Raw genomic sequence first — 12452 nt, 5'->3', positions numbered from 1 at the left:
AAATGAATTATATGGCAACAGAGGGTGATATGTTCCAATAGGGTCCTTCATAACATGGTTCTGATATTTCAGATAAGCATCCAAACTGTGAAACTAATTAAAGCTGCCCATCACTAGCTGTATAATTTTTGTAGTTTTTTTTCTTTTCCTGATAAAAATGTTGTGTAGCTTTTATGTGTAGTTTAGGTATACTGCAATTCACTTAGTCATACATGTAGTCCGGCTAAACTTAGTCTGATGATTGCATATTTTGAAATGTATGCTTCTCATAGTCACAGGTCCATACAATTCAGTAATGGATCCTAGTAAGAAATAGAATAGGTTATCTTCATCTTCTGCCACTTTGCTGCAACAATAACCAATGGACTCTATGTCGTCGTCTTCTTAATTAAAAAGTGTCTAAATTAACTCTGAAATGACTTAATGGAAAATAAACTGCACATTATCTAATTCATCTTCAGAACACCCCCAGCTGTGAAGATAAATATTATAATCTTCATTTTCGCTAAGTGGGAAACTGAAACAGAGAAGTGAATTGCCCAAAGCCACATAGCAAGTGAGCAGCCAAACTGGAATGAGAATGTAAGGCTTCTTGAGTCCTAGCCACGTGTCAGTTCCTCTAGACAATGCCACCTCTAAAGTATCTATCATAAATCTTATACAGCAGAGACCAGAAATGGCTCACCATCAAAAGTTTTTTTTGGACTTTTATACATAATGTATACATACTTTTAGGTTTGGACCAATGCATATTATTTAACATATATGTAGAGTGCCTAAACATTGTTGCACTATGGACCTATGCAAGTCCCATTAAGGTCAATGCCCTCAGTCAGACTAAGCCCTATATTACTAAGAGCCAGATGTTTCTAGTCCTAGGATTGCTTAAGGAACTACTCCATCCCCAACACTTTGTGGGCACACAGTGCACCAAAAGGAATAGAGACTGATTGGGAGGATTCTGTGTCATGGGTCTACCTTCCCAATACACCAGCCTGCAGAACTGCCCAGTTACTCAAGGGGAGTAAAATGCAATGCCCAGAGTAGTATAGAAGCAAGTGTGCTGGATGATTCCACATACTCCTTCTTAGGTAAGGTGCTTTCAAACTGTCCCACTGCAGAGCTATATCACATAGGCACAATCTAACTCTAAATAACCAACTCAAGAATTGCTTTTAAAAAATCCTACATGTAATTAAACCTGGCATTGTTCTGGTACGCTCTGTATCTTGCATGTTATAGAATAGAATTTGATATCAGCATGCAAAGTAGCACGCACACCAGTATGAAAGGCAATGAGGCCTCATGGTGAGCAAATGCAGAAAGGCCAGTTTTAGCTATTGCCAATTAAGCATGTTTTACTGTAAATGTAGTTAGTTTAAGAATATTACCATGTATTAAAGGAAATTAAAGATGACTACAGCAATGGAGAAAGGACTGTTAATCCCTAGAAAGTGCCATACTGGGTAAACAGATACTACACAAGGGCAAAATTTCTATCACTGTATATATTCTGTGTCTCATTTAAAACATATTTCATTTCTAAAAATGTACCATTTATCTATCATGGGGTACAGAATAACAGGCATTAACTAACACTTTCTTAATTGGATTCTAATTAATAGGTTTATTTGTAATCATAAAATAAGACTGTCAAAGCAACTTATAAACATTTAAAATTCACGGTGTAATGGGGTACTGTTGCCCACTGTTGTAACTTTCGATAGAGGAAAATATATACTACTGTGCTTAATTTACACCTGGAAATACTTTATTGTGCCAAATAAATAGCTGAGTGTCAATCTGACAGTAAAAAATAAAATAAAAAAGCACATCTGAGCATGCTTTTCATAAATAGATAGATAAGGGTTAATGTCTCTTTTACCTGTAAAGGGTTAAGAAGCTCAGTAAACCTGGCTGACACCTGACCAGAGGACCAATCGGGGGACAAGATACTTTCAAATCTCGGTGGAGGGAAGTCTTTGTTTGTGTTTTTTGTTTTGGGGGTTGTTTGCTCTTGGGGCTAAGAGGGACCAGACGTGCACCCAGGTTTTCTCCAATCTTTCTGAATCAATCTCTCATGTTTCAAAATAGTAAGTACTAGCTAGAAAAGACAGATTAGTCTTATGTTTGTTTTCTTAACTTGTAAATGTGTATTTTGCTGGAAGCATTTTTACCTCTGTTTGCTGTAACTTTGAATCTCAGGCTGGGGCAGGAGGGAAGTCTATATGAATCTGAATACCCTGTAAGCATTTACCACCCTGATTTTACAGAGCTAATGTTTACTTTTTCTTTCTTTAATTAAAAGCTTTCTTTTTTAAGAACTTGATGGATTTTTTTTCCTTGTTTAAGACCCAAGGGGATTGGGTCTGACCTCACCAGGGATTGGTGGGGGGAATAGAGGGGGGATGGCTTATTTCTCCTTGTTTTAAGACCCAAGGGCTTTGGGTCTTGGGTTCCCCAGGGGGAACCGGAAGTGTGCCAAACACTATATTTTGGCTGGTGGCAGCGTTATCAGATCTGAGCTAGGAATTAAGCTTAGAAGGGTCCATGCAGCTCCCCACTTTTTGGACGCTAAAGTTCAAAGTGGGGGAAAAGACCTTGACAATGCTGTACAAAAAGAAATTGACAGATGTCCCTGACAATACAATTCAAATAAACATTGTTATACAAAATGAAAATATAACTATACAGAGCTTTATAAAAGAACACATTCCCAGAGCTGTTTAGAAAACAATTATCATAATAAAAAATGTATCATTTTGCGCTTTCATTCCCCTCACATATTCTGTGCTCTGGGAGCCCAGCACACACAACAAAAATACAGCAATGTACGAAACATCTTCTATAAAAATATAAAGCTATACTGTACTTCAATGCAAATCGGAACTTGGTGCATTTTTCAGAAGTTTGATATCATATTTTAAACTGAATCATACATGAAACAGTTACCCTCCAGCAGGCTTGACTGAAGAAAACTTACACTATAGAACTACTTCTTTTAACTTGCACAGGCATACATTTATTAAAAAAAAATGCATTTTCATTCTAAAAATTACTTTCAATGTTACTCAAGTGGGCATATACTATTTACTACTTTGCTGAAGAAAAAATGCACTCACCATCAAACATCTCCAGACTAGTGAACATACTAGTTTAACTATACCATGAGAATTATCACAAGCACATTGAAGCCATCAAAACTTATATGGTTACCAGTCCTAGCCCATATTGCTCCACCTAAGAATCAGCATCTGAATGCTGCCAATAAACTGGTCACCAAGGCACAGCAAATGTCACTTCCCAATGTCCAGGGATAGACAGTAAGTACCCTGCCACTGACTCCATAGTAGCAATCCTACCTGGACAGTGCTGCACACTTTCCATTCAGCTGCTATCATCTTGAGCTCATGCTGGTGGACCAAACAGGAGAGAGATGCTGCCGCTACCAGGAACTGTCACTAGGCAGTATGCACGGCTACTTGGCTTTGGGCTTCCATGCTGATTCTAGAGCCAGCCTAATGGGTTCAAGTGTAGTGTGGTTCACTGGGCCAAGACCAGCCCCCTGCTGTTGGGCTCCTTGGAGGTCTTCTCAAGCTGAACACCACTGACTCTGATTGGAGCAAGCCCATTTAGCAGTTGTGGTTCCTCCCTGTCCCCCCTACTGTACCCTAGCCTAGCTTGTCTTGCCCACATACAATCACTGTATAGCTATAATTTGTGCCCGTTGATGATAACAGATCACAAGTAATGGGCCTTCAGTCCTCTTTCTTCCAAAGATCACATTGACTTCAGTGGGAGGTATGGCTGTTCAAGCAATGCAAGATTACAATAGACATGAAAAACTGTGAAAACACAAATTGTTTTAAGTTCTTCCCCCAGCTACAGCATCACTATATCCTCAGTGGTATAAATCAGCATAGCCCCATTGACTTCAATGAAGGGAGATTTATACTGGCTGACATTAACAATTAGAAACAAGTAAGATATCACATACACCTCTGTCTGATAACTTCTGACAAATATGGATTCTTTTTATTGGTGGCCTCACTAAGTGCACATTTGTTATTATGATCAACATTTTAGAGCACAGTTTCAAAATATAGACAACATTAGCTTGCTGACACTATGTCGCTGTGTTAAAGGTAACAAGAAATGCTTCTTTTTGATGCAAAGATATCAGAATGTGCTTATGTTTAGTTATTTAATGAAAAGTGTTGTTGATGACATTTAGTGCAAGACATATGTAAGGAGATATGCAGGATCTATAATTTATATATGTAGAATGGATTTACAACTATTAGTTTACAGTAAAGCTTTTTTTTTTAAAAAAAGTGCAACAGTAAACATGGTAGAGATAATAAAGATCAGCCAGGGTAACTAGAAGAGTACTAGAAAGGGCTAATGAAGCAGACAAGAGGATGAGGGGAAGGAGAGATAATATCTGGGAGAGCTCAATATCCCAAGGAGCCTAAGAACATCCCGAAAGCTCCCCAGGTACCTTGAGTTGGACAAATTTCCTAGGCTAGAGTACACCTGGCTTAGTGAAGGAGTAATTTACTCATTTTCTACATTCGGTCTTGGCTAATTCTGAAATCTTACAGCTTCACTGCTAGTAGCTACTTTGTTGTAATGGAATTTGTGCTCTGCTTTGTGCTTATCTGTTCGCTTCAACTATTGCCCACTTACATGAATCTGCTGGGCACTAATTGCTGCTAACACATGGCAGGTGAGCATATTTCTCCTTATGCAATGGTCCAAGAATGATTTTTCAGGTGTGAGTCTGGCCTTATACACAGAATAGGAGAGGAAAATCAATTTAAAACAAGGAATAAACTCCTGAAACAAATTGGCTAAAAACATATGGGTAAACAACATATTGTTTAAAAGATTGATGCTGTGTTCCATTATAATAATATTTATCATTTATATAGTGATTTTCAGCTTCAAAGTGCTTTACAAACATTACTTATTCTACCTACACACAAGCCAATAAATATTTTTATCCCTATTATACATATGGAGCAGAAAGGTTAATGGTTTCCATAATGCCAGGAAGCGGTGTGAGGGGTAAAATCTGAAGTACCTGGTTCCTTGTCTAAGGTTCAAATCACACATTTATTTATTCACAGAAATATGGTGAATGTATGATAATTACTTTTGTCGCTTTTAAACAAGCACCTATCAGTTCACTGATATTGTAGCAGAGGGTCATGTTCAGTACCCGTTTTTCTTGGCCCAGTGTCCTTTATGCTGGATACTTTCTAGTTAATGCTGGCCACATCAACTGTTTGCAGCGTACACCTGTTTTCTAAAAAAACCAAAAATAACCTACCCCCCCACAAAACAAAACATGAGACTATGTTGTGAAAAAAAAATGCAGTGGGGGGGAGTACAAAACTGTATATTCATGTCTTCCATAGTGGGTATCACATCAGAATAGTTAGAGGATTCAAATGATAGGTTGCAGTGAGCATTGTGGCACACAGATGTTTGTATTCAAATCTGAAAATATAGCCCAACCAATACTCAGTTTCCCATGGTTGCTGCTCAGTGCTTGGCGTCTAACACAACAGCCACTGATTCCTTCATATTCCCTCTGGAATTTAAGGGGAATTGGGGTGGCTGCTTCTTTCTCCTCATGCAGGATTTTAGGGGCTTTCAGTAAAGCCCACTGCCTCACTTCATCTGCAAAACAATCTTCTGAAGGGAAGGCTGGAGATGCAGAACCCCCTGCAAATACACAGTTGATTGTTTAATAGAACTGTGCTTGAAGTAGATACATATACACAATCCATTGCATTTCTAATTGCTTGTTTGTCCAAAATATTGCAAGAATGTGGACTATTTTCCACTACATTACACACTGGACTGTCCATCATTTCACTCTTTCCAATCATTGTGTAAAGTATTAGGGCTGGTGTAGAGTCTTGGCCTTGGATCTGACTAGATGGTACAGGAGACTCACATACAGAAATGGAGTTTTTTCACTCTTAGGCCATGGGTTCATATTCTGCCTAGATCAGTAGAGACTGTGGGCCAGAACTCTATCCTTGGTTATCCCCAATTCAATCTCATTTAAAGCAATGCAGATGCACATGAATAGCTGAGGGCAGAATTTAATCACAGGTCAAAGAGAATGGACCTAGCAACTTATATGAAAAGAGTCATGGTTTCATTTCAGTTCCCCAAAACTATCACAACTAGCACCAGTTGGTTCCTTTCTTTGGCAATTGAAGCAGTGAGATAAAAACACTAAAAGGGCTGAGAAGTCACACAAGCCCAGATCCTGAAAGGTACTCAGGCACCTAACAGTCTCTCCTTTAGTGTCTAAATACCTTTGAGGATCTGGGCCATAGTCCCTCCAGAACAGGACTGGGGCAAACAAGCAGGGTTAATTAGCAGATCTTGCACCATAAATACTCCTGTCATATTCTGATGCTGGTTCCTTGTGCTGTCAGTTTGCCTTTATACAATTTTATCCTTTTATTTAAAACTGGTTTCTTCAGTTTTTCTGCCTAATAGTGCTTAATCTCAGTAAATGATCAGAAGCTCCAGGGATTCATTTGTGTTGCAGAATTAGGGCCTGATTAATAAAATTCTGATCACTTCAATTATGTGGCATTTTGCATGCTCTGCAACTACACCCCAGAGAGTCATGTTTTCGCAACATGGAGTTTTGTGAATTAAATTATTTTTCTTTTGCAAACAAGAGGACACATTTTGCTGATAAAAGCAGCAAAGAATCCTTTGCTGCTTTTACAGATCCAGACTAACACGGCTACCCCTCTGATATTTTGCTGATAATTACAATATGGCACTGCATAGCTCTGCATGGTTACAGCTTCAATATGAATGTGTGACCTTCCCAAGTTTTCTCAAGCTAATGCATTTTATTTCCAAAGTCACTTGTTGAGCTGTAATAATTATTTTGTTCATCCTGTGCCACAATTCATAAGTAAATATTAGCATCAGTGTTAATTTTTGGGCTGTATGACATGTTTCTCCTTAAATGTTTGTAGCGTGCTTTCACTGCATTTAGTATGTTACACAGGCTTGGGCAATGCACCAACAGAAGTGTTTGTTTGAAGATGAATTAAAAACAATTATTATTTTACAATGATTGACTAAATATAGAATGTATAAATAATTGCAGCCCTTATGCAGCCTTAGTTCACACAAAGCATTACAAATTTCCTCAGGTTTCATGCCACTGTTTACTCTCTATACAACTTAAAGAGGAGAGTATTTGCCATGGAAATGGGTCAGTGCATAGCAGACATGCTATACTAGGTCTACAATGCACAGCATTTTTATAAATAACCACACTCACCAGTATGTTATATGCACTTCTACTTTTTTTACTGCTTTAAGAAAAAAAAAGGAGTGAGAATCAGTATATTGTCTTAAGTTTTAAACGTTTTTATACAAATTTTTAAAAATATTTTCCTCACTTTATTTTAAAAATTGTTTTATTAACAGAGGGAGGCAAAAGATTGCACATTGGGATAAGAGAGTCAAGGAAGGGACAGCACAATGGTGTACAACGTATCAGTGCACTTTGGTGCCACCATTTTGTTGTACCCATAAGAAGGCAGCAAATAGTGGATAATGTTGTTTCATTGACTCTGAACCTGTATATACCAGACTCCATCTATGAATATATGATCAGTCTTTCTATGGCAGAAAATGTGCATTTATTCCTTCTGAGAGATGCAATTACTGTATGCTACTACAAATGTGTGGATGTGCATTCAACAACCCCCAAGCGTTTTTTCTTCTTCACACAGTAAAATGCCATAAAAGTTCTTAAACATAGTGTGCCATTCACACTGGGATTTTTTTTTCATACTTCATTATTTTGCGAAATGGGACTTTACTGAGCTATGGCCTTCCTGTTGCCTTTAAAAAAAACAAAAACAAACGAACAAAAACAACCCCCACACCCATCAATGAATAATGAAAGAATACAATCATTCTCTTGACAGAAAGTGAAAGGAAGTTTTTCTTTCCATTTTGATACTCAAAAACAAAGTTAAAACAAACAAATGGAGGAAGAAACAACAGGTAACTGGAATGTTAAATTTGTATCTTTCCCAACTTGTCCTGGTGTGGATACACTTTGGGTTCCTATTACAATCTGAAAAGTATGTGGGAAGTGCCCACAAAGTATAGTGTCTCTTTTATAATTCAATCAAATATTTCTTTGTGGTGGCAGCATCCAACACATTAAGACCCCCAATATCACAAAGAGCTTAGTCCTGTCCCATATGGTCACTGTTGCACCCTTGACTGGTAAAGGCATAGGTAGTTTAAACGGGGTTCTTACATCAAGTGTTTATTTGGAATAGCAATTGCACATAATGAATAGAGGAGGGTGGGACATTCATACCAGTGCTATGGAGAAGGGAAAATATTGGCAGAATCATTAGTGAAAGAGGGATTTGATCCAAAGCCCAGTGAAGGCAATGGAAAGATGCCCATTGAATTCAATACGCTTTGGCTCAGGGCTTTAAAGAGGGACAAGGTGCTTCCCTCTTTAGAGCACAGGTTTGGGGCAGGGAGAGAAGAGGGAGAGTTTAAACCAGACTAGATGCAATTGCAATAAAACAATGTTTAATGATTATGACCCAGGAAATGTAGGAAAAACTCAGCACTGAATAAAGAAGAGGGACAGAAGGAGGCTGTGTGCCCCAGCCTAAGGGATGTGTGATTGAAAAGGCTCCCAGTCTCAACAAGGGGAGAAATGTACACCTAGACATGAAGAGGAACTGTAAAGGGACTGTGAGACTCCAGTGAGGAGTCAATAAAAGCGAGGAAGGAAAACAAACCTAAAGGAACATATTTTCAAAGAGACCTCAACTCAACCTCTAAATTTACACCCATCATTTCTGTAAAGCAATTTTACACACACACATTTTTGGCCAACTGCCTCAGACTTTTGTGCTCAGATAATGTATTTGGACATCTAGGGTGGGATTTTCAAAAGTGTTCAGAGTTGAGCTAACCGTATTCCCATTGACTCAGTGGGTACTACCATTGGCTTCAATGAAAGCAGAGTTAGGTCAGCACTGAGTAATTTCTAAAATCCTATCCCTATCTTTTCAGACAGAAATGATATTTGCATTCTTAAATCCAGGTTTTAGACACACAACGCTTAGTAACTCCAGAAAAGCTCATGTTCCAGAATGGCTCAGGCTTAGAGGGCAGACTTTTGAAATTTTGTCCTAATGATTCTATATGTTTGGTTTTGAAGGGACGTTATTATAATTTACTGTAATATCTCACTGAGGTATTATTAGGTATTATTATGGAGTGCAGTGCAAGATAATTAGAGGATCAGGAAGTGTGCTATTTTTAAAATGTCTTATCTAACCAGGATCAAAAAGAGAAACTGATTTCCTTTATTTTATACAAATTAACCTCGGGACTTGGAAGATCATATCTCTGCTGCTTTCAGAGAGCATACCTTTTGTAGTGAAAGGAGACAATTACATTTAGGATGCATTAATAAATTTCCAATTTCCAAAATTTACCAGCCCAGGTACTCTATTTGTTCACCTTCTGCTGTTATTATTAATGATAATCAATAAATGAATGATATTTTACTCATCTTTACAAATAAGCAGCATTCAGAGGGTGCTGGATTATGCAAATAACGTGGTAACTTGCTGCGATCCACTGCTAAACACGTGATGAAAGAGCTTGTATAATTTACTGGCACACTTTGTGCACACTTCAGCCTGCACACTGATAGAACTGCAAATTTCAAAATTAAATTCAGTAGCTAAAGATTGCCAGCATGTCCAATTGAATGAAAAGGGCCAAATGGATCCAATTACCCCATTCTCCACAGCCAGGTTAGAAACTGATCTGTTAATGACATTTCACACAGAAAAATAAATAAGGGTTTTGTTTAGTTTTGGGTATCTGGCTTGATGGCTCACGAGTAGAAGTTGACATTGGCCAAAGGGATTCAATATCAGGAAGTCACTGGGAATCACTATAAAGCAACATAGCAGAGTTTCTCAAGTAAACATTACAGTTCAACTTTGACCTTGAACAAAATGCCTGAATCACAGATTTTAAAGAGCTGGATGGGAGCATTAGCTTAACAATTCTCCCACTTAAATACCATATTCAGCATTCACGTTAAAATTCAGTTGTAGAAGGTCACATCAGAACAGTTGGAAACTACCAACAATGAAATTGGTTACAATATCTAATTCACTGTTACATAAAATGCATTTACAGTATAATAGATAAGGAATGCATGTAATTTAAAGAGGCTTCCTATAGCAATCACTGAGACTGAACATATGCAGTATAATAGGTCTCAAATCCATTGCATTTACTTTGAGTGCAAGAGCTTTTTTGTCCATTGAGAGCCCCTGGCTTAGCAAGAAAGTCAGACTGTCACATTACTATATTAAATTAAATCATAAATGCCAATCAGAAGAAGTATTCCTTTTGATTTTCGTTGACTGTATTTTGCATGCTGAGCTCACATTTCAGGGCAGTCTCGGCACTGTCCTCATTTTCTGATCCTTTAGCCTCATTTTTTTTATATAAGCTTTTTTTTTTATAAATGCGTACAGCTATGGCAGTGATGCAAAGCAGGATGAATATCACAACTGCTATCACACCTGTGGAGGAGAGAGGAGGAGATAAAATTGATCAGATATACTAGACAAATTATAAGTGAGGTTCATAGCTCTGGTTCAACCAGTGTGTGCTGTAGAACCAATGCGGTGGGACCCCCAAGATGGGAAATGGAAGTGTGACAACAATCCCCCTGAAACTCCCAATGAAACTAGAACTTCAGAGCAAATGGGTGCAGCCCACAAATGAACAGGCCTGGCCAGAAAATGAAAGGAGTGAGGAGCGTTCAGAAGAAGTGCTAATTCAATACCTCTCTTGGACATCCTTTTATGGCATCTAGCCAGAGTATAATGTTTCCCATCCCCAGATATGATGGTGCCAGTACCAATACCTGCCCTCACCTCTTAGAAGAAAATCCTCATTCATATGCAGTTTCCCTTGGAAGCACAAGTTGTGGTGGGCAAGTGTTCACAGCCCTAACTTATGCCCCCTACTCTGAATCAAGCCCTACATCTATACTGTATCATTATAGTCTACTATTAGATGTTTGTCATAATAATCAAGACATGCTTGATTGAAAAAGAGGCTGACCATATGTTCTTTGGGCCCCTAAGTGGAAAAATGTGGGGTTCTTTTCCTTCCTGTAATCAGGATTGTGTCACTGTGTGTGATGGGTGAGGTGTGTGTGTGAGGTGTGTGCATGCCTGGTCCCTGAATGAACAGGAATATTTGCTCCATTGATAGCATTGGCTTTGCCACTTCTTCAGATGTTTTTGATTTAGTCTTGTCACACAATACCACCACCACACCAACCATCATAACAATAATCCAATAGTCCAGAGCCTGCTGAATGGAGGAAAAAGAAAAGGTGAGAAAAATATCTTTGAACACTTATAATTTGGGGAAGCACTCAGATACCATGGTGATGGTCACCATACAGGAGACTAAATAGATTGGGCAGATAGGATTTAAGCTGCCAGCACCAAAGATTTATAGTACAGTTCCGGTAACAGGGTAGGGCAAGAAAAAGAGAAATGCTTACAGTTCCATATCAGCCACGTAGTGTAAATGAAAACAATGCATTCGTTCTAAAATAAAAGCAAGGATTTGGCCATTTGTCATCATCTCATAAAAATCTACCATCTTCAAAATGCTTCATTTTATATGAAGTTATAAGGAACTTATTGTGCAATTTTTCTCTCTCTATAGAAATCTCACTGATGTTTTGAGTGCAGACTGACTGCATGATCTGGACTTTATTAAGATACACCAGGATGTACACTGTTTTGTTTTACTGTAACAGCACATACATACTCTGAGGGCTTATCTATGCACAATTTTCTAAAGCAATAGCATTAAGGTGGTACAATCCCTCATGTGTTAATGCAATTATACCTGTAGAAAGGTGCTTATATTAGTATTAGGGATTTAACGGATATAACTAAAGCAACACAAAAACTGTGTGTACACTAGAGCTGTGTGAATTATTGATTTTTTGGTTTTCTGGCACTTACAGTAAAACTATCTGCACTCTGATTGGCAGAGTATTAGAATAGCATACCAGTACTGAGAAAATTACAAAGCCTAGATAAACCAGACACCCAGAACCAATCAGAATGGAAGGAATGTCATAACTTGAAAAATCTGATTGGCTGAGACAATTCCATTTCAGTATCATAATAATCATAAATTTGTATTCACTAAAATGAAAAATTAAACTGTGTGCATAAGACTCCTCAAATGCCTCGATTGGACCTTATAATTGCCCTCCCACCCCCATTACTTTGTCTAACAAATTAACCTAGGAAAAGTGCTTGATTCAGAAGCACTTTTGATTGGGGTGACACTTT

At 38.1% G+C, this 12452-nt stretch overlaps 1 protein-coding gene across 1 annotated transcript in view; it reads right to left on the bottom strand.

Moving 5' to 3' along the window:
* Positions 1-7361: 7361 nt before the first annotated feature.
* CNTNAP4 (contactin associated protein family member 4) overlaps positions 7362-12452 on the bottom strand; it is a 290556-nt gene continuing 285465 nt past the window's right edge. The window contains exon 24 of the mRNA XM_050946065.1: positions 7362-10646. Within this exon, the coding sequence (XP_050802022.1) occupies positions 10453-10646 (194 nt within the window). The 3' untranslated portion in view covers positions 7362-10452. The remainder of the gene's footprint in view (positions 10647-12452) is intronic.

This window comes from Gopherus flavomarginatus, chromosome 3 (assembly GCF_025201925.1).
Source record: "Gopherus flavomarginatus isolate rGopFla2 chromosome 3, rGopFla2.mat.asm, whole genome shotgun sequence".
NCBI classification, from domain to species: Eukaryota; Metazoa; Chordata; order Testudines; family Testudinidae; genus Gopherus; species Gopherus flavomarginatus.
This window is presented reverse-complemented; position numbering and strand designations above follow the sequence as displayed.